The sequence below is a fragment of the Malania oleifera genome, chromosome 5 (assembly GCF_029873635.1).
Source record: "Malania oleifera isolate guangnan ecotype guangnan chromosome 5, ASM2987363v1, whole genome shotgun sequence".
Taxonomy (NCBI): Eukaryota; Viridiplantae; Streptophyta; class Magnoliopsida; order Santalales; family Ximeniaceae; genus Malania; species Malania oleifera.
This window is the reverse complement of record NC_080421.1, coordinates 30,245,735-30,272,238: the sequence shown is the minus strand read 5'-3', so window position 1 is coordinate 30,272,238 and position 26,504 is coordinate 30,245,735. Positions and strand designations below refer to the sequence as shown.

At 34.6% G+C, this 26,504-nt stretch overlaps 1 protein-coding gene and 1 long non-coding RNA gene across 5 annotated transcripts; one reads left to right on the top strand and one right to left on the bottom strand.

The window, feature by feature from the left end:
• The first annotated feature begins 401 nt into the window (after nucleotides 1-401).
• Nucleotides 402-13,278, top strand: LOC131155091 (uncharacterized). Its single transcript, XR_009136747.1, has 2 exons — nucleotides 402-683; nucleotides 13,031-13,278. It is a non-coding gene; the product is annotated as an uncharacterized LOC131155091 (long non-coding RNA).
• A 6,346-nt stretch (nucleotides 13,279-19,624) lies between these two features.
• On the bottom strand, nucleotides 19,625-23,844 carry LOC131156349 (trihelix transcription factor GT-3b-like). Of its 4 annotated transcripts, none has more exons than XR_009136975.1 (3): nucleotides 23,319-23,844; nucleotides 21,547-22,504; nucleotides 19,625-20,012 (listed from the first exon to the last, which is right to left on the bottom strand). XR_009136975.1 is itself a non-coding variant. In XM_058109965.1 (2 exons), the coding sequence occupies exons 1-2, from the start codon at nucleotides 23,643-23,645 to the stop codon at nucleotides 21,878-21,880; spliced, it is 954 nt and encodes a 317-aa protein (XP_057965948.1). In that variant the 5' UTR covers nucleotides 23,646-23,844; the 3' UTR covers nucleotides 21,363-21,877. The 4 variants fall into 4 exon arrangements, 1 of the variants encoding a protein (XP_057965948.1); XR_009136974.1 differs by having other exon boundaries at nucleotides 19,625-20,067; nucleotides 23,319-23,826; XR_009136976.1 differs by lacking the exon at nucleotides 19,625-20,012 and adding an exon at nucleotides 20,423-21,005 and having other exon boundaries at nucleotides 23,319-23,826.
• Between the last annotated feature and the right edge of the window lie 2,660 nt (nucleotides 23,845-26,504).

Here is a 26,504-nt window from a genome sequence, read left to right as displayed (position 1 = left end):
GTAACACTTATAAAAAGTTTCACAAGTAATTTTAAATTATTGTCTAACACTTATTTAAAATTTAAAATATTTTATATGAAAAAGATAACATAAATTAGGATCTTAAATTTTAATTTATTTAAATACAAAATTTATATTGATCTTAAAATTAAAATTTTTTATAAATTTAAATCTCAAACTTCTTTAACTAAAAATAAATTTTTTTGAACATTATAACTCTTATTGTGAATAAAATAGTTATTCATCAAATTGGATTAATTTAAGTGGTAAAAGCGACTTGTGACTTTATTGACCGTATTCAATTTCTCTTTGAGAGTTTGCTCCGGTAAATTATCAGGGTGCATCAATGGGCAAACGACTTTCATCCTACAAATTTAATGCTGCACCATAATGTTTAAAATGGAGTGATAGTGGCTAAGTCTCTGGGTTATCCAAAAAAAAAATAAAAAAAGTTATTTAAATTTTAAATTAATTTTAAAGTGACCATGTGTATTTAGTGCCGCCGAACACAACGGGGCTTATATATTTTCTTTCTCAGTGAGGGAGGAAGAGAGAGAGTGATGACGAGGGGAAAGCAGAAAATCGAAGCGCAGAGGCGTAACGCAGAGAAGAATCAAAAGCAGAAAGGCTCCCAGCTTGAAGCTCGTGCTGTTGCCCTCAAAGTCAGCTGCCCCATCTGTAAGGTATCAATCTTCCATCCTCCCGGAAGTGCCTTCTTAATTTTCTGTTTTTTTCGCTGTTGAATTCTTTGTTTTGTTCTTTGATTTTGCTGTTCTTTGAAGCGGAAATATTACTGCGGTGTTATTTAATCGGCAGATCAGGCTTCTGGGGTTATTTTTCGTGGCAATTTCTTATGAAATAAAGTGAAAATAGAAAAAAAATAAAATAAAATTTGATGCAACTTCGTTGTATTTAAGGGGTGTTTGGCATGGTGTGATGATGCCAAGATTAATGTTAATGTTGGCGAGGCTAATGGATTACTATGTTTAATTGCACCATAGTTATTTTATATGGCAGTAATCCCAGATAACTGTTGGTGGTAAGATCATTGTTCAATTTAGTGATCTTCATCCCATGTTTGAGGAGTGTGATCCAAAATCACCTCAAGACAGTGACGTTGCAGGAAAAAATTTAAGACTAATGTGTCCTACTCAAATGCCCCATAGTCAAAAGGGCTCCCATACCTGTTAGCATTATATCAGTTTACTACATTATAATTATATCTAGTATTTATTTGCAGATATATAAATATATATGTATGTAATATTAGACATGGTTACGTAATGTGGAATATAATAAAAAATAAAATAAATATACTGAATTTAATAATGCTTGTTAGATTTAATTAAAAAATCAATTCTGATTGTGTTAAATTATTTCTAGTTTTGGTACTTCATTATAAGTGAGTTGAAGTCTCCTGGCATTCCAAAAAAGTTAACCATTGGTACTCATTGATCTTTGATCATTAAAAGCCTAAAAACTTAGCATACCAAAAACAGTGATCTTTGATCACTAAGGATGGAAACTGGATCACTTTGGGGATGAGGATCACCATTGATCTAAGATTGCTGTGTTTATTCCATTTAGGTCTCCAAATACCCCTTAAGTTTTGGATTTTAGACTAGAGGTTAAGGGAGAGATTGTTCAAGTATTACTAGTATGAAGTGTTTCAATGGCCTGAATAGGGCTTGTCCTGAAGGACTTTAAGGCATTTGATGTATTTTCAACTAGCAATGTCCTATTGTGGAAAAGGATATTGGTGAGGTACACAGTCTAAGTTTATGTGGACATTATTGAAAAGGGTGCCTTGGGGTGGTTGGCTAGAGTTTAAAATTATTTAATTGCATTGTAATTGTCTTGAGTCCAATCACGTGAAGTGGGTCATATTCCTTTAGGTTTGAGACTATGTGGTTGGCTCATCCCACTTTGTAATTCATTTTCAACCTTTTGTTTTTTCGCTCATAGGTTTCTCAACCTGACCTAGAGAACTCACTTACATCTCATTTCTATCCAACAACTTTGTAGGTTTTGATTGCACATCATCCCCTAACAAAGCTAGGTCACAACTCCTCCTTTGGAGCCTAAAACTCTCTGGCTAAGGCAACATCAATAGGCGAGGGCAAAATATCTTCTCTAGAATTAATATCCTCTCCTGGAGTGCTTGAAAACTCATACACAATATAGGGAGAACAGGAGTTAAGAAATGACGAACATTATTGAAAGCTAAAGCCCCCTCATCAACAAGATTCACTTTCCTCTACAATTTTAAGATGGACTTTGTTTGTGAAGCATGGACATAGTAAGTGCTGCACGAGAATTGATGGAAATATCCGAGCCTGTGACAAGTGGTATCTGAGCATGGTTATGTGGGGATATGACTAGGCAAGATGGCTGAATCTAGAATTGCCAATAAAGGAGGATAGGACAAGGGTATTGGCAAGGGAAGGAAGGGGAAGTCCCAATCACGAGGCATTGTGGCTTCCATGGATGCTTGACTTACAAAGGTGGAGCTTGCTGTGGTTGGTGGACAAGATAGGTCCGAGGAGATGGGTCAACACATTGAAGGGCTTGAGTCAGGGGAGGATTCACGGGGAGATGCTAGGCCTCCTCAATTCCAAGGTGGATTCTTGGAGGAACTAACTTGATGCCATAAGGGGTTACTCCAAGCTGATCTTGTGTCCATGAAGGAAGAAATTAAGGAGATCAAAGCAGATTGATCTCTTTGTGAGATGGCGATAACTTAAGGTAATTTTACTATTCATCCGACAACTAAAATTGATGTTCCACAACCAAGATCTTATGTTGGCTCTAGGAATGGTAGAGGCCTTGATAACTTTTTATGGAGCCTTGAGCAATATTTTGATACTATGGGGACAAGAGAGGATTCCAAGAAGATCAAGACACTCTTTATCATTTGGATGGCGAAGATTTTCCAACATAGAGAAAGGAACTTGCGCATCATCAACACTTGGGGATGCCTTCAATAATGAGATCAAGAAGCAATTTTATCCCGATATTGTGGAGCATGCAAATTGTGGCAAGCTTCGACATCTTATACATAAAGGGAGTGTTTGGGCTTATATGAAAGAGTTCTCCGAGCTTTTGTTTGAAATCCCGGACATGCTCGAGAAGGAGCTCTTTGCATTCATGGATGGCCTACAATCATAGGCTAGATTGGAACTACAAAGGTGGGGTGTGCATGATCTTGCTTCGACAATAATGGTAGCGAAATCACTTTTAGAAGTCTAACCCATCCAACGGTAAAGGCGGGGGATACCATGGAAGTCAAAAAAAGGATGGGAGTCACAAGCCATCCTCAAGAAAAAAAGGCAAAACAAACAATGGAAACAAAAGTGGTGAACCAAAGTTTGTTTGCTTCCTTTGTGAAGGCCCTCAGCGAGCCAGGGATTGCTCAAAGAGGAAAAACTCTCTACCTTGCTTCAAGAATAGGAGGATGATCATCAAGAAGAGGAGACACAAATGGGTTCATTACTTCATTGCAACTCTTGGATGCCATCAAGGTTGAGGTTGAGGTGCCCAAGACCAAAAAGAAATGTCACATGTATGTGAACACCATGGTGAATGGATTAGAGACTTGCGTTTTTGTGGATAAGATTGCTTCAAATAATTTCATCAAGGTAAAGGAAGCTGAGTGACTTAGAATCAAATATACAAATGAACAAGGGTGGCTTAAGGCTATGAACTTTGAGGCCAAGTGCATCTATGGTGTAGCACGCAGGATAAAGCTATGCCTTGGGGAATGGTGTGGCAAGGTGGGTCTATTGAGGTGCCTATGGATGATTACTCTATAGTCCTTAGGATGGGGTTCCTTGATAGTGTTTAGGCCTTTCCACCACCCTTTGCTAAAACCATGTGCATCTTGAAGGAGGGAAGTGCTTGCATGGTACCAGTCACTCAAGAAGATTCGCTTAGAGCTAAATCTCTTCCCACCATCCAACTCTCTAAAAGGGTAAAGAGAAAAGAGCCAACATATCTTGTAACTTCGAAGATGGAGGAAGATTATACTCCTTTTTCAAAGGAGAGTCTATCTATTGAAATCCAACATGTTCTTGAAGACTACAAGGATATTATGTTGCCTGAGTTACCAAAGAAGCTACCACCTAAGAGGCTAGTAGACCATAGGATCGAGTTGGAACATGGTGCAAGACTTCCAAACATTGTACCATGTTGAATGGCTCCGTCTGAGTTGGAGGTACTTTGGAAGCAACTCAAGGAGCGTTTGGATATGGGCAACAATCCAACTACTAATAAATTTTCCGAAGGAAGTCATGTGCAAATTGACATGGCAAGATTTTTTTTGGCCAAGGTAGCTTAAAAGATGAAGAAGTGGGTAGATAAGGAATGACAACACATGGAATATCAAAGAGACCTTGTATTGGTTAAACTCCTTCCCCACCAAGCTAGAGCATTCAAGAAGTTACGTAAGGGGTTGGTAAGGAGGTATAAAGGACCTTTCTTGATCATTCCACGGGTTGGCAAGGTGGCCTGCCTACTAAGTGAAACTACCTTCAAAGCTAAGGATCCTTCCTATTTTCCATCTAAGCCTACTCAAGCCATATCACATTGATGTAGAAGATCCAAGCTGAGGGTGTTCAAAGAGGGCTTCTGCATCAATAACTACATGTGACAAGAAGGTGGACTTCATCTTTTCTTATTGAGTTACTCTTAAACGGGGGATCATATGAACTTATGTGGAGTACTTGGTGAAATGGAATGGACAACCTGATAGTGAAGCAAGTTGGGAACATGAAGATTGTTTGTGGCAATTCCAAAATGAAGAAGCCAACTTCCAAGAAATGGTTTTGACAAGGACGTCGACAGAATAGGTGGGGGGAGAACATTACGCTCGCTAATTCATAGGTGATGTGGCACTGTGTGAATGCTTATGTGGACATTATGTTGATAGTTAAGTGGATTATCTCTAAAGTCTTCTTGGAGAAAGATCTAGAATGTGTAATTATCACATGTAATTATTATGGTCTTTGGAGTCTTAAACATCTAGATAGCGTAATTGTTATAGAGAGTGAAGACCGTAGTAAATATTTCCATGCGGCATTCTAGATGCTCATTGTAGACCATAGGACCAAGTTGATCTCCATTATTGGTTATGGAGATGGAGTAGTATAAATAGGAGTAGAAATCTCATTTGTCAGCATCCAAGCAAAGTGAGTTATATATTCTTCTTACTCACATTCTCTTATCTTTCTTTCATTTATTGCTTTGTGATCTTTGTTTTAGTGGGTTAAGGCTGACTTAAGTAGCGTTCGGTTTACACTTAAAAAAAAAAAAAATACTTATTTCAAAAAGTACTTGGAAATAAGTATTTTCTAAAAAAATATTTTTTTTCCTAAAAAAGCACTTATCTGAAGTACTAATAAAAAGTAAATCCTAGACTACCTTTTGATAAGTATTTTTTTAGGTAAGTACTTTTTCCAAAAAAGTACTTCTCTATAAGTGGTTTCAAACGATCCAACACTAGTCTTCTAAGAGTGTCTAAGTGGTGCATGGGAATGATGGAAATTTCTAAGCCCATGACAGTGGGGCATAAGTATAATCTATAGCAATCAGGAACATGACGAATCTTAAGAACGTAGGACATGACATGGATATAACACACCAATTAATTTAAATATATTACACATGAGTGCATGCAAATATTGAGTTTTTTTAAATATTTGTATAACACTATTAAAAAGTCCAATGTCGATGAATATGTATTTTCCTCTTTTCTTTTCCTTATAAAATTACTCAATCTGTCAATTGTAAGCGTTGACAAGTTAATTATAACAAAAAAATGTAACAGCTAGTGGTTAGTACACAAAATTCTTGTGTCATCTAGGTCTAGGGAAGGCAAGATGTACAGAGTCTCACCACCATGCTTGGGGAGACTGTTTTCATGATTTGAATCTGTAACCTTGATTGGACATGCACCTTGCCATTCAGTCAAGCCTAACCCTTGTTCATAATCTAATTAAAATTTCAAAAAAACCAAAATATGTGGTTGTTGTTTTATAATTATGATGTTTTTCATGACTAAAATAAAAGAAATTCACAATTGTGCCATTTTAAATCATGTAGTGAATGGGAGACATTTTAAGAGCTTAATTATTGGCTTCTAGTTGTAGCTCTATTAATGTGGAGCTTCCTTCAAGTTTTCTTTGCAAGGGCTCATACCAGCACATTAATGCAGATAAAAACCTCCCCGTCCCCTGCCCCCAAATAAATGAATAAATGAGGACCCCAAAAGATCTTGTCTAATATAAGGTTTAAAGTGTGAACTCTTGAAATCTCCTCTACTTAGGGCCTGCCCTTCACAATATGGGGCCCTAGGCGAATGATTTAATCAAGGACCCTTAATATTTTGTTCAATTTTTATTTTTATTTAAAATTAATTTTTCTAGCTTTTTGAGATGCAAAATCACTAATTATGGGAATAGAGCATAATAAATAATGTTAATATTATTTAATTAAAAAAAAATTTGGGGCCCAAAAACTATATTATTTTATTAAGAAAAAATTTTGGGGGCCCTAAAAATTTGGGGGCCCTAGGCGGGCACCTCAACTGCCTAAAGGCAGAGCTGACCCTGCCTCTACTTCAAGACTATGGAAATTTTTTGTTTTCAAATCTATGAACTGAAATACATTTTTGCTCATCCCTGCTTAGCTCATCAAAAGCGAGAAAAAATGTGCTCATAAATCTAGGTCTAGGAATTTGTATTCAAGCATGATGTCTGGCAATGATTATGGTTTACATTGAAAATTCTTGCTGAATCCATTGGGATTGTTTAGATTCCTGTAGCTATAATTTGCTTCATATTGTTCATTACTTTGGAACCCCATTATCAATTGAAGGAATATGATCCACAGAATCTGAAATTGCAGTTGTGCTTATGTTTTTCTTGAAGGTCAACCTTCGACCGGTAGGAGATAATACATCCATTCTAGAAATGTTTTACTCTATTCGAAGTTGAATATTGTCCAGCGATTGTCATACAACATACAGAAAAGTTTTTGCAAAATTTCCAATGTCGTAGCTGTTAAACATGGTGGACCAAGACAAATAATTCAGTATGTAATGCTTTATTGTTATGGATATTGCAAGATTAATACTTGCGCTTAAATCTAGAGAGAATAGAAAAGAAATGTGATTATTTTTTGAACTTGTGGTAAAAATCAAGCTTACGAATGTAATGGAAGCAAATATATCACCAGTCAGTTTACTATTTGCAGTATTGTTTGTCAATGCTTCTGTATACCTTTTTTTATATATATATATATATATATATATATATATATATTAAATACTAGTTGAGACTCGTGTGATGCATGGGATTTTTGGCCATTTAATTTGTGAAGCATTGCGATATATATGTTTACATGTTATTATAACATATATAATTTAAAACATAATAAAATAAATTGTAAAAAATTAATTTTGTTTTTACTATTTCTTATTCTATTTGTTCATTCAATTTGATTAATCAGTTTTTTAAATAAATGACTAAAAGAAATGCTAGCCTTCCTGAAAACTTTGTAAGCATTGTACCATGAATCTAATGTGATGCTTTTTTGGGTCTGACACAATCATCACCCAAGCTTGATATGTGGAACCCAAAAGAGCATCATGCCAAATTTTGATGCATGTTTGTAAAGTTGTTGGGATTGCTAGTAGCCCCAAATGTGCATTGACTAAATATATGTTGTTATTATGCTAACAACTAAACGCAAATGTGCCTTAGAATACTTCTGGTTTCAAATAAAGAATACAAAATTAAATTGGCCTATTTATGATACCTTTTAAACAAAACATGCAACCAATCCATGTACCTCCTATGCATTTAATGAATGTGTTTTTTTTTTTTGGAAAAGAGCCCTAGAAAAAGTCCAAAAAGTACGAGAAATAAGTGCAATAAATGCCTATTTTGAATTGTGTGGGGCATTATAATAAATATATTATTATTATTATTATTATTATTATTATTTATTTCATTGTTCAAAAAATTCTTGATTGGTTCTAGTAAATTTATTTTATTTTTTAATTAAAACTCACAAGAAATTAGGATGGGGATTTGGGAGATCATAGGTATGCTGTTGGTTTGCTTTTATATATATAATTGCACTACTTGCATAGTAATACCACTTGTTTGATGGTACTAGTTTTCATATTTATTTCCACAGCTCATTTCATCTTAACATGTGTTTTGATGTGTAAGAACAAGAGTAAGTTGTATTTTTTTTTATGATAGCTGTTGGAGCCACCAAAGATCAAGGTATTCTCTTGGTAAGTGGCCTTTAAAAGGCCCTACTCCCAGTTAGGAAGCAAACTAAAGCTTTTATGGGAAAGAGTAGTTGAACAAAGATTAAGGTTAGAAACGAAGATCTCAGAAAATCAATTTGGTTTTATGCCTGGGAGATCTACCACGAAAGCTATTTATCTTTTAAGAAGATTAATGGAAAAGTTTAGGGAAAAGAAGAGAGACTTGCATTTGATATATATTGACCTTGAGAAAGCATATGATAGGATACCTAGAGAAGTTCTATGGTGGGTTTTAGAAAAAAGGGTGTATGTTGTAGGTACACCGATGTCATTAAGGATATGTATGATGGAGTAATTACTAGTGTAAGGACTATAGATGGAGAAACTAGAGAATTTCCAATTACCATAGGTGTACATCAATAATCTGCTTTGAGTCCTTATCTTTTTGCTTTAATGATGTACCAATTGACTAAGAGTATTCAAAAGGAGGTTCCATGGTGTATGTTGTTTGCAGATGATATTGTATTAATTGACGAAACTAGGGACGAAGTAGAGGCTGAGTTAGAATTATGGAGAGAAACTTTAGAATCTAGAGGTTTTAGGATAAGTAGAAATAAAACAGAATATATGAAATGTAATTTTAGTAATGATAGGAGGAATATTGGAGACAAAGTTAAACTTGATGATGAAGAAATAAATAGCACTTGTAGATTTCGATACCTTGGATCTATTATGCAAGCTGAAGGAGAAATTGAAGATGATGTAATGCAGAGTTAAAGCAGGTTGGATAAAATGGAGAAGTGTTTCAAGTGTGCTATATGATCGTAGAATACCCTTAAAATTGAAAGGGAAGTTTTATAAGACAGCTATAAGACTAGCTATACTATACAGATCGGAATGTTGGGCGACGAAGAAACATAATATCCAAAAAGTAAAAGTTGCCGAGATGAGAATGCTTAGATGGATGAGTGGTATAACATTGAAAGATAAATTAAGGAATGAACATATTCGTGGTAAGTTAGGTGTAGTTCCTATAGAAGATAAGATAAGGGAGGGACAATTTAGATGGTATAGACACTTGCAACATAGGTCTTATAGTGCACCTGTGAGGAAGAATGACTTAGTTACTGTGGGGAGCAGGAGAAGGGGTAGGGGTAGATCTAAAATAACTTGGGAGGAGATAGTGAATAAGGATTTAATATCCTTGAATCTATCAAAAGAAATGGTCCATGATCGCATAAATTGGCGGAAAATGATTCATATAGCCGACCCCACTTAGTGGGACTAAGGCTTGATTTTGTTGTTATTGTTGTTGTTGCCTTTGATGCACCATAGAGCTTAGGCTCTAAAGTTTTAGTTTTCTCAATCTTAATGTGATGCTTAATGTCAAGTACCCTAGGAACCATATTTATTATGTTTGGATGAAGAATAGTATGATAATATATATTTTTATGTCCATTATCTTATTCTATTTGCTGTGGTGACTTGGTAAAGATTGTTGGGTTGGTGTGTGAGCTCAGTTGCTGAGCTGGCATCACTTTTTTGTTGGAGAGTTCTTTTGATTTTTCTTTTTGTATTTTTAATAACTTGCAGAGGCCTACATGCAGGGGCCGGGGGTTAAGGTCTTATGGAATTTGAGAATGCTTTGATCTTGTTGTTGTTGTTATTGTTATTGTTATTATTATTATTACTACTATTATCATTTTTTCCTTTATTTTTTCACTTTTTTGTTGGAGAGTTCTTTTGATTTTTCCTTTTTCTTTTTTGTATTTTTAACAACTTGCAGAGGCCTACATGCAGGGGCTGGGGTTTAAGGTCTTATGGAATTTGAGAATGCTTTGATGTTGTTGTTAGAAATACTTAGGGCTTGTTTGGTATCGTTGTTATTTTTTGTTTTTTATTTTTGTTTCTCCATAGTGAAAAAATAGATTATAAAAATGCGTTTGTTTATGTTGTCAGTTTCTTGTTTTTGTTGCTGGTTTTTAGCTGTGTCAAAAAACTGAAAAGATTTATAATTTTAAGTTGTTTTAACAACTTGTTGTCAGAAATTTTAATATCCAGAAATAATTTTTTTGGGTTAAATTGTTCATTTTATGCACTTTTAAATTAAAATCAAAATTAAATGATTATATGAATTTAAATATAATTAAAACAAAAATATACATAAATTTCAAAAAATAGTAATAAAGCCATTTAAAAAATACTTTTACTATTTTTCAATTGTCATGGCAATAAAATTTTTATTGTAAAGTAAAATTTGAAGTAGAACAATTAAAGTAAAATAATTATAATAATTTTTTTATTATAGTAATTTTTTTTATGTGTATTATTTGTAATTTTATTATTTTAATCATATATTTTTTTATAATATTATTTGATTTAAAGATGAAAATGAGTATTTTTTAATTGATTTTTTAATTTGTATTTATTTTCTAAATGTTAACCAAACAGGTTGCTGGTTTCTACTTTTTAGTTTCTGTTTCTAATTTTTGGTTTTCGTTTCTCTAATTTTTTGATAGTGATACCAAACAGCCCCTTAAGAATTGAATAGTACATCATCTTAGTTGTTTAAGGATAACTTTTTCTTCCTGAATTCCTTATGGGTTTTTTTTTGGTTACGAGGAATTCAGAAGCTTTAGGTGTTTTTTTTTTTTTTTTTAATTATATATATTGGTAATTTTTTGTTCCTGCTTGCAAGTGGTGTGGCTGATTGGCTTTATTTTTTAACAAGCCACTCACATATGGAGAAAAGAAGTATTTTTTTACAGTTTTCAAGCTAACTAGAATGACTTAAAGAGTTTTAGGGTCTGGGAAGATTGAGGACTTGAGATTGTGGGTGGCAATAATTTAAGATCATTTTAAAGCATTTTATCTTCTTGAAGCAGTTTTGGAAAAGGATGCTATTCTTCTAAAAGTGCAGAAAGCACAAAACAGTCGGATGAATATGGTTTTATTGATCATGGCTTCTAGTCTACTGTTGGGTAGGGGAAATCTTGCCCCCTTTGTTTTTGGACCTCCATGCTTTAGTAACTTTCCATGTGAGATTATGGATCTCTGCAGTAGTGTGGGGATGTAAACTAATTGTGTTCTTCAATTTTCTAACGAGGATGCGGCTTTTTGGCTGGAAGATGGTGGGTAAATGCATTTAAACATTTCCACGACCATTTTTACCTTCCTTGACTTTCATGTTGGTTGTTTCATTGTCGTCCATTTTAAGAAGTATGTGCTGCTGCTCTTAGAAAACACACATCAGTGTTTTTGTATCCCATTTCTCCTTGTTAACTTGTTAACATGCTGTGTTTTGCATGAATGACAGAATGGAGGATATGGACTAGAGTACAATGGTGCGCCAAACTATGTACTTACATGTTAGATTTCTGTATATTAGAAGATTAGATTAGGTGTCTATAAATCAATATATATTTCAGTAAAACTGAGAAGGGAAATATTTTTATCCCATATACATTTGATGAATTCCTTAACAATTTCATATTCTTGTGCTATGCAACTTAAGCTTCAATTTTATTGTACCAGTTAGAATGCCTGTTTAGCAAACAGATGAGCTGTAAAATGGTTTTCTGATCAGTGCTGCAGTGCATAACTTATTTTTGTATGTTCGAAGAAAATTTCCACCATAATATCATGTTCAGCAACGTGACTTCAGGAGAACTTTGGACCTTGGGTTATTTGTTTGCTTCTATATATATATAATGGGAAGCAGCACAAATCTGTGGTTGCTTTGATGGTTTGCACATTATTTAAAAAACATAATAAACAAAGCTTCACTAATGAGCTAAAGAAATACATCTAGGAGTAGCCATGCAAGAACATATCATCCCTTATCAACCTCATAAGTGGAGGTAGTAAAACAGTACCCCAGAATCTCTGCCCTAGAAAAGAACGACCTAAATTAGCCAAGGCATTTGCAACTGGATAAGCTTTCCTATAAGCATGGGAGATCCTAGCAGAATTTAGAATTAGCATAATAAGTTTTTAATATCTCCTAAAAGAGACCAAAGCCACCATGGCACTTGACTCGTATTTTTAAACAGTCAACAACCACTTTAGAATCCCCCTCCACACAAATATTAGAAAAGCCATGTCCCAAGTTGCTACTGGCCTTGCATGTAGAGCCCTACATTCTGCTACTGCTATTGTTGTCTTCCCAGCTCTTCCTGCACTGATGTAGATATGTCTACCCAGATTATCCAAATAACTAAAAAAGCATATGGCATCTGACACAGAATTCTGCTTCACTGACCCATCAAAATTAAGATTAACAATAATATGAAATTAAGGTTCTCAATCAATGGCTTGGCACAGTTAGTCTTTCTTATTATTGCCTGTGCTATCATCTTCATCATCCACAATTCAACATTAACAAAATCAGACAAATATTCGGATGAACTATTGGGTTGATTAGTTGATATGTGTGGATCTTGCGTTACCAACGAAGAAGTAGAATTTAGTTGAGATCTTCACTTTGTGCTTGAAAATTATACCATTATTGGACTCTCTTTCTATATTATGGCCCATTTTAAAACTTATGCCAAATTCTTCCAGAAACCTTTGTGGGTACCTTGTATATATACTGTCTATTGCATGTAATTATTGCTGTGTGCATTACTAAAATGTAGTCGATGGTGAATACACTAGATGGGTCAAGCTATGGCATTGGTGTTTAGTAGCATATATTTGTCAAGTTTTGTTAAAATGTCAGTTCTATTGTTAAATTTGGAGTGGTATTTTCAGGTACAGCTAGCAAATCAGAACCAGCTGGGTGATCATTATGCTTCAAAACATCCGAAGGAAAGGCCTCCTATGGATTCAGGTGGATGAATTAGTTGTCAGAAATGAACTGCTTTATGGGTGTCTAAGAAGTCATGTATTTAAACTCCTTATCTGAACTGAGAGCTACTTCTTCTCTCTTGTTTCTTGGTGTGTTATCTTTTGTCAGCTGTGAAGCTTAATGATAAATGAAACTTCCCCTGTTTGAAATATTTTTGCAACGTGCAGTAGTAGCTGATTAATTTTTGCAGGTTTGTGCCATAAAACAAGCTATGTGCATGGGTTAATCAAGATGGATGATTCTTGTGGGTGAAAGTTTCTTTATTGTAGACGAGTTATGGGGCAGTGACATCCGAATGTTAGGTTTAGAGGCTGTGTGGGAAACCCTCATCTATGTCAGCTATGGACACGCCACCTGGTTTTAAAAGATGAACTGCCTAGTAAATGTTTTAAAGCTTTACAATAGTTGGTCCCCTTCCCCACCAGCCCATATTTTGAAACTAAAACACTTCCTGTTTTTCCTCCTTTTTTTTTTTTTTTCCTCTTTTGAGTAGTGAGTTCAATTTTCTCCAAAATAGGTTGCTGATTGTATTGCTAGTAGGGTAATTGATAATATTAAACAATGTTGGCGATGATGCAAAATTTGAGTTCATTGGATAGGTTGGTACGTTTGGCTGTAAAATCTTAGCTGAAAACTTTTTGGGACTAGTTGGAGAGTGCTGTAGTAATGGTTCCTTTGATGCCTAGGCAAAAAAAAGACGTAGGAGTGGATTATCTTTTGTGATTACCTTAATTTTGGTATGTGTCATCTTAGTTTTACTTACTAGTGTATGAGTCTATATCTATCAAAAAGCATAGTTTACGGTATGTGTTTGGTGTGTTATGTTAATGTTTGATTGGTGAAAGTATGCCAAATTGGTATTTACATGCACAAATTATGTAGTAGGTGTTTTGGGTATGCTATATTCATCATCAAGGGGTAGTGGTTGGGTGCAATTGACATTACTTTACGAAGATAGTTGACTTGATTTATGATAAACTAGTAAGCATGACATATTTTCAACACGAGTGGCTTCTTATTTGAGCTGAATTGCTAGACTCGATTGACGTTGTTTGTTTTGCTTACCAACCTAACCTCTACTAGGAATAGTCTCTTCTCATTTAGCTCTGCTGACCTTTGATTGATTTTACTATGATGTTAGGTTGGATTGTTTGACCTTAAACTTGTCTTTACCAGTTGGTCCTACTCTTCTAACTATCCTTGTGATTTTGGGTATGATATTTTCATTTAGTTAAATGAAGTTAGATGTTTTGCTTTGGTAAATCTAAGTGAGCAACACATTTATGGCATTGTCCTCTCATGGCACCTATTCGTGCATGGCGCACATTCCCTTTTTGTGGCTAGTGGTTCTAGCCATTCTTTAATTTTATTTAAGCATGCATTTGGGCAACTTGGTCTTCTTATTTTTGAGTTCCTTTACACCATTGGAAACTTGCAACCCTTGCTTCCAAACTTTTCTTTGAATTTCGTTCTTATTCATCATTCCTTATCCTCACAAGTTAACCACGATTGCTTCCTCCAAGGAGAGTGACTTGGAACATTTTCATTATGCTCATTTGGCATAGGGAATAAGCCAAGTAGTGATTCATAACCTTATGATACTGTTTTGCCTAGGTTACGTTGGTAGGGCATGAGAATAGGCATTCGTATGGTTGACCCTCCTAATGTTGAAGTTGATTGTTGTGTTGGGGGAGAGCGTGGGGGTTCTTTACTTTAGGTTTGTTTCTATGTCATTTTCCTTCTAAGCCCATCAACAGCTTTTTCTCTCATCTTTTGTTAGAAATGTCATTCGTACAATGCCCTAACCTAGGCCAACTGCCCCAATGGTTGGCATATCACGTATTTGTTTGTTGAGAATAGCGTCAAGTTGAAAGTTCACAAAAATATCTTAACTTTTAAGAATTTATGCAGTATAGTGGATTAGTATTATTTTACTTTGAGAGTAAAAATTTCCTTCCCAAGACTCCATATTCCATTAAAATTTGGGTAAAAAGCAAATTATTCTACCTCAAAGAAGCATTTTAGTTTTGAAAAAAAGAGAGAGGGGGGGGGGGGGGGGGGTTTACATAGAGGATGGTGACCTTGTGCCAGCTTGTCATCCCCTACCTCATTGGGATAGGGGTCGTGCGGGGAGACTTCATGAAAAGTTAAGTTAAAGCAATTAGACTCTTTTAACATCGCCTTCTTGTGTGCCTTTGATGGTTTGCTCCTCATCTTGCCTTTATCATTTTTTTGTGGAGGTTTTTACATATTAATTGAGTTGAAGTTCCTTTATAGACATTTGTTCAACTTGAGCTCTCCATTCTTTGATAGTGGAGAGTGCCACCCCTAAGAAGGACAAGGGAAAGGGGCAAATGTAGGGGTCAAGCAAGAAAGTCTCCTTGAAGGTGGTCTCTCAATACCAACATAGAAAAGAACAAATGGGGATCAGTCAACCATCATTGAGTTGGGCACCAAAAGGAGACTTAAGCACACTAGTGGTTGATTTGCGGTATTAGCAAATACTGCTTGTGCATCTATTCCTTGCCAATTTGGTTTACTCCGTGGCTTATGTGTTGAAAATTGATGGGTTGTTCACTCTTAATAAGAAGGATAAGAATATTCTCTTGAAGCTGTCTTTACCGGGACAAGGAGGCATTACATTAATTGTCCCCCAATTCTTTGATGATATAAACTATTTATGATTTATAAAGATGTATACTATCTTTCTTTTACGTTTTCATAGCCTTATTTGGCCATATCATCATGCTTACCACTTTGTGTCCTTGTAGGGCCCAAGTCAACTGTCGAGGTTGGTTGAACGAATGGATGTGTTAATTGAGCACTATTTGGTGAACTAGGCTTTCAATAAGATGTGAGAGGACATGAAAGGGGTCCTTGCTTATGTAAAAGATGTCCAAAATTGATTTATAAAGGCAAAAATGGTGATAGCCCTTATTGAAAAGTTGAGTCAAGTTAGGGTTGAAGTGAAGGTTGCAAAGGAGAAGGCAAAGGTGGAGAAGAGGTTGTTGAAGGATGAAAGGGCACGATTAATATTGGTTGCTGCCTATAGCATCATAGAGGCTTTTACAATGGGCTTTTGCCAATGTGAGCTCGAAGTCATTGCCAAGCATTTGGGGCTATTTTGGGCAGGGGGGATGTAACCAGACTAAAGCTTCTAGAGAAGAATGAAAAGATTTTGCTGAATTTTTCATTTTTGCAAGGTAGTTAATTGAGCACAACAAGACAATTGTTGGTGGGGGAAGAGGATGAAGTTACCTGCCTAAGCCTCAAATCAATTGCCCTGTACTTCATTTCGTAGTGTGAATATTTTTTGACAACCATAATAAAACATTTTTTGATGTAAATGAACTCTTTTGGCCACTCCTTTGTATGAGTAGTGTCTTGCACGATCTCAATTGTCATTGAAATTGAATGCTAACTATAAGTGCCTCATTTTGACTTAGGATTTTTTCTACAAATTTCATAAATGATGGAGCCTCAAGTGTAATTATTCAAAATTAAGAGCCCAAATTGTTAAGAGTGATCCATTGGTAATTAAATGGAAGTTTCCGCCCGCAGTAGTGCATTTAATTACCACAACCAATTATATCTTGTCATGGACCAAAATAGGAACGAGGTGGCGGAAAAAGGTCAAGAAAAAATGGTCAAATTGCAAAGCATATGTCATAGAGCACTGTGGCGCATCTCTAAGTTTGGCATGTGATAACTTCATCTCTTTTATGTATAAATTCAACCAATTTTCTAAAGTCAAATTCGTTGGTTTATTATATAATTGGATGAGCCGAGAGAGTCATAAAGAGACAAAAGAAGCATGTGCACCAACACAATTTAAAAAAGTAATACCTTTTAGTGTTTGATATTTTGTTGAGACAAAGAAAACACATTTTACATACCAACAGTAATTTACACGAAAATTCAATGGTTTTTCAGGCATGCTGCAAGCATGTTTAAGATAGTTGGTATCTGCGGGAGTCTCTTACAAGGTCAGGTGTTCAAACCCTCTCGGACTCGTTTCCACTCCTAGACTCCTGAATTTACCCTCATTTTGGAATTGTGGGGTCAACTTCAAGGGGCGCAAGATTAGTCACGTGGATCGTAAAACGGACACGTGGATATCCAGTGCGTAATTCAAAAAAGAAAAAAAGAAAAAAAGAAAAAAAAGATAGTTGGTATTTGAAGTGTCGAAGGGCTTAATTGACAACCCCATTTGTTTAGGCCGTACTAGTTGCAATTAGCATGTGTGACCATGTCTCTAACTCACTCTAATGGTTGTTACAAGGTTGGAATGCTATCAAGTGTGGAAACCCATGAAATACCCTTGAACTAGAGGAGTGTTAAGTCACTTGTCACATAAAATTGCTAAGTGAATGCTTAGCTGACAAGTCAATAAACTATCCATGTCTGGTCAAATGCATAGAAGTCAAGTCTATATTTTGTGCATGGACTTCCTTCATTCATTCGATTCCCCACACATGAACATGTAGCCATATAATATATGATATATTTCACAAGCCACCAAGTTAATTGTCTAAACATCCTACAACATAATCAAAACTAGCTAGTGTAGTAATGTGGTTAGAGATCATAGCCCCAACCATGAATGTTCTACATGGGTCAAGTTCAGCTTAAGTTTCTGACATCAATTAGGTTGATTTGAGAACAAACTCAAACCGATGTCAAACTATATTGGATGATTTTGATTAGTTCAGATTGCTTGATATTTGGGTAGATTGGGTCAGGTTGGTAATTTAATTTAATTTTATTTTTTAAAAGCAAATAACATAGAAAAGTATTACTAGAATTGAAATTTTGAAAAATATATGTAAATGGCTTAAGTTTCTAATGACTTGAAACATAGAAATGAACTAGAAAAAGTTTCCTCAAAGAACTTTAACCTCAAATGAACATCCACAATATCCAATATTCGACCTACTCTCTCTTTATTTTATTTTATTTAGCTTTTAGCCATTATATCCGTGCTGAGTTGAGTTGGGTTACTCACAACCCATCATCTCACTCACATGTTCAGTTTGTATTTTATTACAACCCAAAATTCAATTTGAAGCTGAGTATCCGTCAAGCACCTTAACGACTAGTTAACAAGAATACAATGTGCTCCCCTCAAATACCATAGCTAATAATCCAAAACCCACGAGATAGTCCATTATAGTTCATCTTTTGATTTTGCCTCATCATATGGTCTGTTTGATTTAAATGTCCTCTGAATAGAGGATATGTCTGAATTAATTCACTAAATAAGTGAACTAACTAACATTAGAACGTTTAGTGGGAACTTTGAATTTTCTTAAAATTTCTCTAATAGAACTAGACATAGAAACATGTTTGATTCATATTTAGAGATCTCTTTTCCAATTTTATCTCTTATGGAAAATGAAAATGACCAAAAACTCAATACCCAAGTAATTAAAATAAAAATAATAAAGTTTATTTTTGGACAGCAATAAATTATGTTATTTTTATTTATAAATATTAATTAAATATGTGACAAGAAAGTATTGTTTATGTTAAATTAAAAACTTTAACTTATGTTCTTATTAACTCTATCAAATATTTATACGCTTCAATGTTTAGAAGGTTAAAACTGAAAAACAACACATATTATCAGATATTAGAATAGCAACAGTTAAAAATTTTAGATTTTAGATTAAGTAACTAGTTCAAGTCGGATCTAGAACTAGTTCATAAAATCATAATTAACTTTAATATTCAACACTTAATACTTACCAAACACCGTTTAATTGTCCACATGTCTTGCCCATGTCAAGTAATCACGAGGCTTTGTCTTGAATAATATGTTAGCCATCCTTCTATGGCCATGCTTTCATTGAGTTCATGGTTAATCATGTGAACTAATGTGCATTCACAATTAGAATTATTTCATGACTGCATCTTTGATGTTCATGATATATGAAAGGAATGTGCATGTGCATAGTCTCTTCCTTTACCAAAGATTTGAATTACTATGATCTTTATTCTCTATTGAAAATAAAATAAGCAATCCACTTGGAGTTTATCAGGGATTAAAAACTCAAAAATAATTTATTGTGTGTTTCTCTTCAAATAATTCATTTTAGTAGGTTAGGTTAATAGTTTTTTCATTCACATTAACTACTCAACCTAGGCCTTCCACATAGGCCTAGGCATTGTGTTGTGGTACAAATCAATTCTTTCTCAGTACAAAATAATTTGTTTCTTAATCTTAATGTTTAATTATATTCTATTGAAAGCTTTCTATAAATGTTCGAAAAATAAAAATAATGCAGTATGTCTGTAAAAATACTAAAAATAGAAAATAAAAACAATTTGTTTATAATTAAAAAAGGCCTTGAAAACCTTCCCCTTTTGTGCATCTCCACATATCATCTCACTACACGAACCCACATATTGTTTAGTCTTCGCGACATATGGAATATGTGAATTTAGAGTACTATCTTTTGAAAAAATTCTCGACCCATTATCGATCGCTTACAAAATACTTAACAACTCTCCATATATTCATTAAAATAAGTGCATACTCCAAATCTTTAAATTCAAGATATTACAATAGATTGAAAGGATCTATACCGTATGTATTACACAAACATTTTGGATGAGGTTAGAATGTCAAAGGCGTTGACATTTAGTGGTACAAAGGGGTAGAGGTAGGTGGGGTTGGTTGGGATGCATGTCATTCTCACTCTTAGGTCAAGACAAAGTTGGTTTGAAATTGTCAATTGTAAATTGTACACACACAAACAGATGTACAATTGTCAATGCAAGAAATGCATCTACAGCTCATCTCATTCATTGCAAATATCATTCTCTGCTCACTGCTGCCTCCGTCTGGCTTCTCTTAGATGCTAAGATGTCGACTATCCTTTTCTGCAGAACGAGACCCCTACCTTGAATTCCCACTGTAAATGTCTTTCTTTCCCCTCTTCAAAATCATTTTCAAATTTAAATTTTTATAAATGGTAACAAAAATAATATTAAACCAAATCAAAATTCAGTGAAATTCACATAAATTCAAATTTAAAGTTCAAGAGTCGTGCTATTACAAACAGCCTCAAGTTATTCTCCTTCAATATAATTTTAAGCATCTAAATTTCGCTATTTGCTATTCAAATTAAAAGATTAAGTGCAATTCTCTTCGTCTTAATCCATTGTCTTTTTTGTTTTCAGTGCGAGTAAAGTAATTTGCAAGGGACTGTTTGGCTCACGATATCTTGAACATCACCCCCTAAAACGAAAGCCTCCAAAACTTTATGTTCACAAATAATAAGATCGTCTCATTAGAATATTTCTGTTTGGTTCATATTATATTATATTCGAAAATGAATACATAGGACTGGTGTAAAGAGATTCAAAATTTTACAAAAAATTATCTACTAATTAGCGTCATTAAATCCGTCTCTCCCATCAATAGTATCTTTAATAACAGTTTCTATCCTTTACTTTTTCTTAGTTTTTAACTTTTTATTGAAGAAGGTAAAAATGTGAAAGAACTTGTGAAGTGTGAACTAGAAAAAAATACCCCAGGCATCCTCTATTCTCCATGCCCTACAAAAATGTAGGGCATCCGAATAACTCTAAAAGTAAATTCTCAATTCGCAGAATTTACCTTAATTTTCTAATGTTTTGGGTTATGAATGAAAATATTGAATTTATAATGTAAGGTTTATAACAGTTAATTTTATTTTTTTTAATTTCTATTTTGAAATGTTTTTAAAATATCATATAAAATTTTTAATTAGATTATTATTGACCCGCTAATTTAGTGATTTGCCCCAGCCATCCAACTGCTAATCCACTGGTTGGATCCGTGAACCAATCCCTCCGCTGGATCAATGTCCAAATCAAGTTCAACAATGCCACCTATATAACATGTAATATGTTAAACCCATGCCCGAAAAGAACGATTTATTTTAATACTTTAAAATTATACTATTTTGTCATAATATTGTAATATTTTATGACATCTACCCAACTGTGTGAGCATAATTTCAAAAGTATAACAATTTATTATCATGAGTACTACAGTTGTGCATGTAATGGTCGCGGCCGTTATTTAAAACTATGGACTTTTTACTACATTTTTTTCATTATTATAATACAATATAATGTTATAAATGGTTTGCTGCAAAAGCTCAAAACAATAAGAGGGTACATTCTTATTCAAAAGGTTAAATATTTGAAACAGTTAGATACAACAATCTAAGATGAGAAAAGATATTTGAAAATCATAAGCATCATCTAACTAAATATCTTTGCATTCATAATACAAAAGAAATCAAATGGTCAAAACTCACAAATTTCAAACAAGACCTCCCAAAAAGAAAACAAATAACAATAATGATGATGATGGTGTATAATGTCACATGCCTTTACTGATTAAAAAAGAAGGAAAAAAACATACCTTTAAAACTCTATCACATTGAGGATGGGAAAAATAAAAGAACTTGTATATGGAATGTGGATATGATGCTGGCATCCTCAACACTGAACTTTGTGATTAGGGTACTGCAAATTTCGGAATGGAACTTTTTCCCAGCAGCGAGCAACTTGGTTGTCATATATAGTTGTCAAATTAGCAAATATAACCTTCTTTATATACCCAAAATCAAATATGGACTGTTTATGTTAGGTGTCTATGCTTCCCTTCCCCATTTCAGATCTCTTTCTTCTCCTAAGAAACCAAACAAGAAGCTGTATCAAGCTAATCATGCCTCATCCCTTGTCTCAAAAGATTATTTTTCATGCATTAGTTTGTTCAAGAGGGTTGTCAAGAGGGCATCCCTCTTCTCCGCCCGGCTGTCCTCCCTTATCCTCCTCTGTTCATCTCTTTCTCTCCAAGCTTGTTCAATCATCAGCCTCTCCCTCTCAAGCTTCTCCATCGACTGACGCCATTCCTGCTCAAACAAAATCCTCTCACGGGCACGCCTTTCCATTGACTCCCTCCACTGCATTTCAATCCTTTGCTGCTGCTGAAAGAATTCCTGAAGCATTTCCTTGATACCACCACCAATATTAGTAGTGCTGTTGCTGATACTCCCGGTACTGGATGGCCTTGAAGTCCTGTCCAATGTTGTCGCACGCGTCTGCCTTTCTCTATCAGCCTTTCTCTTACGAGGATTGCTGGTTTTTGTGACCCTTTCCCCCTCGCTGAAGTCTTCATCCTCATCTTCATCTTCTGAGAAATCATCAGATGATCCATCTCCACTCATTCTTTTTGCCCTCTTCTTAGTTTGCCCTGAACCAGCCTCTGATTCAAGAGGCATGCGGTGCATGTTTTTTGCTCTCTCATTATATACAGCACGCAGCTCCTCAAAGAATGGGCACTGGCTTCCATTTTCTGGATCAGATGTCTCTTTACCCTGCAACCATCCCAAGAAACCACGACATAAGAGTTAAAAACAACAAATCTGGAATTAAGATGCATAAAGGTCTTGCTTAACCATATAGATTTCATCAGAATTCCAATTAGGCAGAATTCATAAATCTTCATATAGTGTCAATTTTTTTTCTATATAAATTTTGTGTTTATAAATGGTAACTTAAATTTCAAAGTCCTCATTAATTCAATTGTATGCAGCAGAACAGATTTTGCATAAAATTGAGAACAAAAAAGACTTCCATAAATACTTCTAAGAACTTGGAAGCCAATTAAAGATACTAAAGCCTTCTTCTTTCTAAAGGGGGAAAAATAAAAAAAGCTATTAAAATCTAAAATCAGGAATAATTTCAGCCAGCGCTTGCTTCTTGTAGTGTACGAAGAGAAAAAGGAAACAAGAAATTTGAAATTTAGATTTCACACTATTTGCCAATAAAAACACTTTTGACTAAGGAAAAGAAAAGGGAGTAAACTCAACCAAACACAACTTTCCACTCTTCTTTTTGAAACCCGAAGCAAAATTATTCACTCCGACTCAGCTCGAAATCTCATTCTTTCCTTCATTTCCTTTCCCTCACATTCCTCACAATCCAAACAGAAAATTCCATATAACATATCCAGTAAATAAAACCTCAATTTTTTTGAAAAAAGAAATCGCAGGAAATGTCACCTGATTTCAGCATTTCTCCGAGAAAACCAGCAACCAATTCAATATCAGGAACAGCATGAATCCCAAAACCAAACCACAAACAAATTATACAAGCAATATACGGAGAAAGAAGGAGTGCGTGTTTGACCTTGTATTTGTTGACGAGATTCTTCCACTTGCATTTACACTGATCGGGAGTTCTCCTATAGCCTCGCTCCTTCATCTTGGTGGCGACGCGCTCCCAAAGAGTCTTGTTTCGCTTCGCCAAATTGAAATCCTTCTCGAGCTCCCCGCGTATTGCAATGAGATCTCTCGTCTCCTGGTAGCTCCACTGGGGAACCCTCTCGTCCCTGGCCTTCGTCGGCACCGGAATATCGCCGGGAATCGCCACCGGGTTCAGTTGCAGCGGCAGCGACGGTCCCCCCATCATGTTAATGCGACCTAGGGCTGCTTCGTTCTCTCCACCCCCCAACATCTCCTACTCCTTCTTTGATTACAGCAAGCTCCCGCACGATCTCCGTTTTGCGGAGGGAAATTAGGGTTTCAGAGAGAAGGATTACAGAGCACGACGGCTTCACTTAATAGACAGAACAGAGGAGCTCTCTGGTTCTTGCGTTCCTTACTACGGGCGCTTCTCTCTCTCTCTTAAAGACGGAAAGGCCAATGAAGGACATGGACCGCCTTAATTGGAAGGGCATTATTTGTCAATGCCCCCACACCTTTTCGCATAATTATAATTATACCCCTCGTCCAATTTTCAACCAACAAAATAGAAAGCCCTATACAAATACTCTACATTATTATTAATGTATTAAAAGACAAATTTAATTTTAGTTTTTATTATCAAATCGTGAATTTTTTTTTTTCATTTTCAAATTAAAAAGGTCGAGAATAAAATTATCATTCAATACATGGTAAATAAATATAAATTATCAATAATATTTTTTAGTGTCAATATATATATATATATATATATATATATATATATATATAACTTTTCCAAGCATGAATTGAATTGTTCATAACTAGCAATGTGTTAGTTTATAAAGTTTACTTAAAACATATTTGTATTCTTCATTTCATTTATGTCTTTTAAAAAGTTTTAGCTAAGTTTCTTATTTTTTTGTTAAGTCAATCTCACACTTAATTTATTTTTGTCTACTTTGCATTTATTTTGTTCTTTATTGTTGTATCAATTTTATATTTTTACGTTTATTATTTTTCTATCATATCTATATTCTATATTAATGCGCATTTTTTTTTCAAAAAACCGACAAAATGAAGGAGGACTTTTTTTTTTGTAACATACTTTATTTGGAAGACCGAAACATGTCTTATAAAACATATTTTAAGTATGAGAAAAATGATGCTTGCTTTCTTAATTTCTTTAATTTTATAGTTACTTTGATCAAGAGAATGGGTGATAGCCTTCTAAAATGGGAAAGTTTAGGGACTAACTTTGTTAAGCATGGGTTTAATAATTCATAATTGTGCGTAAGTTTCATGGAGGCTATTTGACATAATTATGTTCCTATTTTTTATATTTATCTTTAGTGAAATTTTAACTTAGTCATTTCTTTTTTATTAACTCAACTCTGCTGCTAATTTATTGTTATATCTACTTTGTTTTTATTTTGTTAGTTGTTTTATATACTTTGTATTCTTATTAATTATTTTGCTAAATGTTTGATGGGAGAAAAGTGAAATTAAAGATTTTTGGGATCATACACTTGCTCCCCGAGAGGTGTAGAGTGTCCTACAAAAGTAAGAGTATGTCTTGCTATAGTATGTTTAAGGTAACTTAGAGTTGTAGTAGAAGAGTAAATTCGTAGGAGGAAAAAAATGAAGAGAAAAAAGGGACCTATTGTTAAAAGGGAATAAGAGAGAAGGAGGGGATTCAAGGTAGAGTTTAGAGATTGTAAGAGAGAGGGAAAGGGGGAGAAAGAAAGAAGATAAAGAAAATCTTAGACTAAAATGAAACTTTATTACTCATGGCTTATTTCAATCCTAAAGATACAATATCTTTCTATTAATTACCTTGCTTTAGTTGACGCAAATTTCAAAATAACTTCCTAAGTGGTTGGACGTCCTTGGCTAGACACTGACACTACGCACATACTCACCTGACTTAACGTTCCCATTTAAGTTATCAAGTTCCAGTCTTTTAGCCGAGAAATGAAACCATCAATGAATTTGTCATGGTTTTCTTGAAATCGTCATTCTAGGAAAAACATAGAAGATCGTCGAAGGATCACTGTCTCTAAGCTTCCAGACCAAGACTCGCCTAACCTACCCACTCTTATCCTATCTCAACCTATACTCTGGTAATCATTAATCATCCATGTAATGACCTGCTAATTTTTTTTTATAACAAATACTATGAAATTCCACTGCTCTGTTACCTTCTAATTAATATAAAACCATCAACCTAAGTAGCGAGAAATTGTAATCATATAACCATAACCATATATATACAATACTAGAGTGCCAAAATGCTCCCAAAATATACGTATACAACTATTCCCAAAATACTCATTCTACTGACAGGGCAACACTGTAGCCCCTCTACCTGCGAGTTTGATCTGCTCGCCTAGTTGGATCACCTGAAAAATATTAAACCACTGGGATAAGACAACGCTCAATAAGATGAAATATGCTATTGCTAGTGTGTGGCAAGTGAGCCACATGTTGGTAAAACCTGACTTAGAAAATATCATAAATAACAAAGCCGAGTCAAACCTGTATACCTGTTGCAATATAAATCATACCTATATTGCTTAACATAAATTGATTTTCTTGAATATTTATTCATAATACTAGTAATATTTATAGGTATGACTATTTTCTGTAAATCTGATTATACATATATGTGACGACCTGCTTAATTTTCACAAATTTTTTTTTACAATAAATACAATATCACAAAGCTTGGTAGATCATAGCCCACGTGGACCCGTGGGTACTAGGGATATATTAGAACATATAGCAGAAGTTTAAGCAGCAGGAAACATACAATCATATACATCTCATTATTCCATACATCACAATACTAGAGTTACTACAATCACTGTATATATATACACAACACTCAACCCAAAAAGATGTCTTAGGGCCATTTCCACAAAATACAATCGACCCTATCAAAATACTTACCCTTCTGGAAGGGCAGATCTACCGTACTAGATCAGCGGGGCTTTACCCGCCCTCCTATCAGGGGCTCCTAAAAAGTTTATAAAATTTTGGGGTGAGACACCTCTCAGTAAGGGAAATAAACTAATACCAGTGTGTGGCAACATGAGTATTCCATGTTATACATATATCATACAGAACATAT

Coding starts and splice junctions, on each gene's coding strand:
- LOC131156349 (XM_058109965.1), bottom strand. CDS start 23,645: ATGTTGGGGGGTGGAGAGAACGAAGCAGCCCTAGGTCGCATTAACATG. Junction 22,505..23,318: donor ATCTCGTCAACAAATACAAG/GTCAAACACGCA, acceptor GGATGGTTGCAG/GGTAAAGAGACATCTGATCC.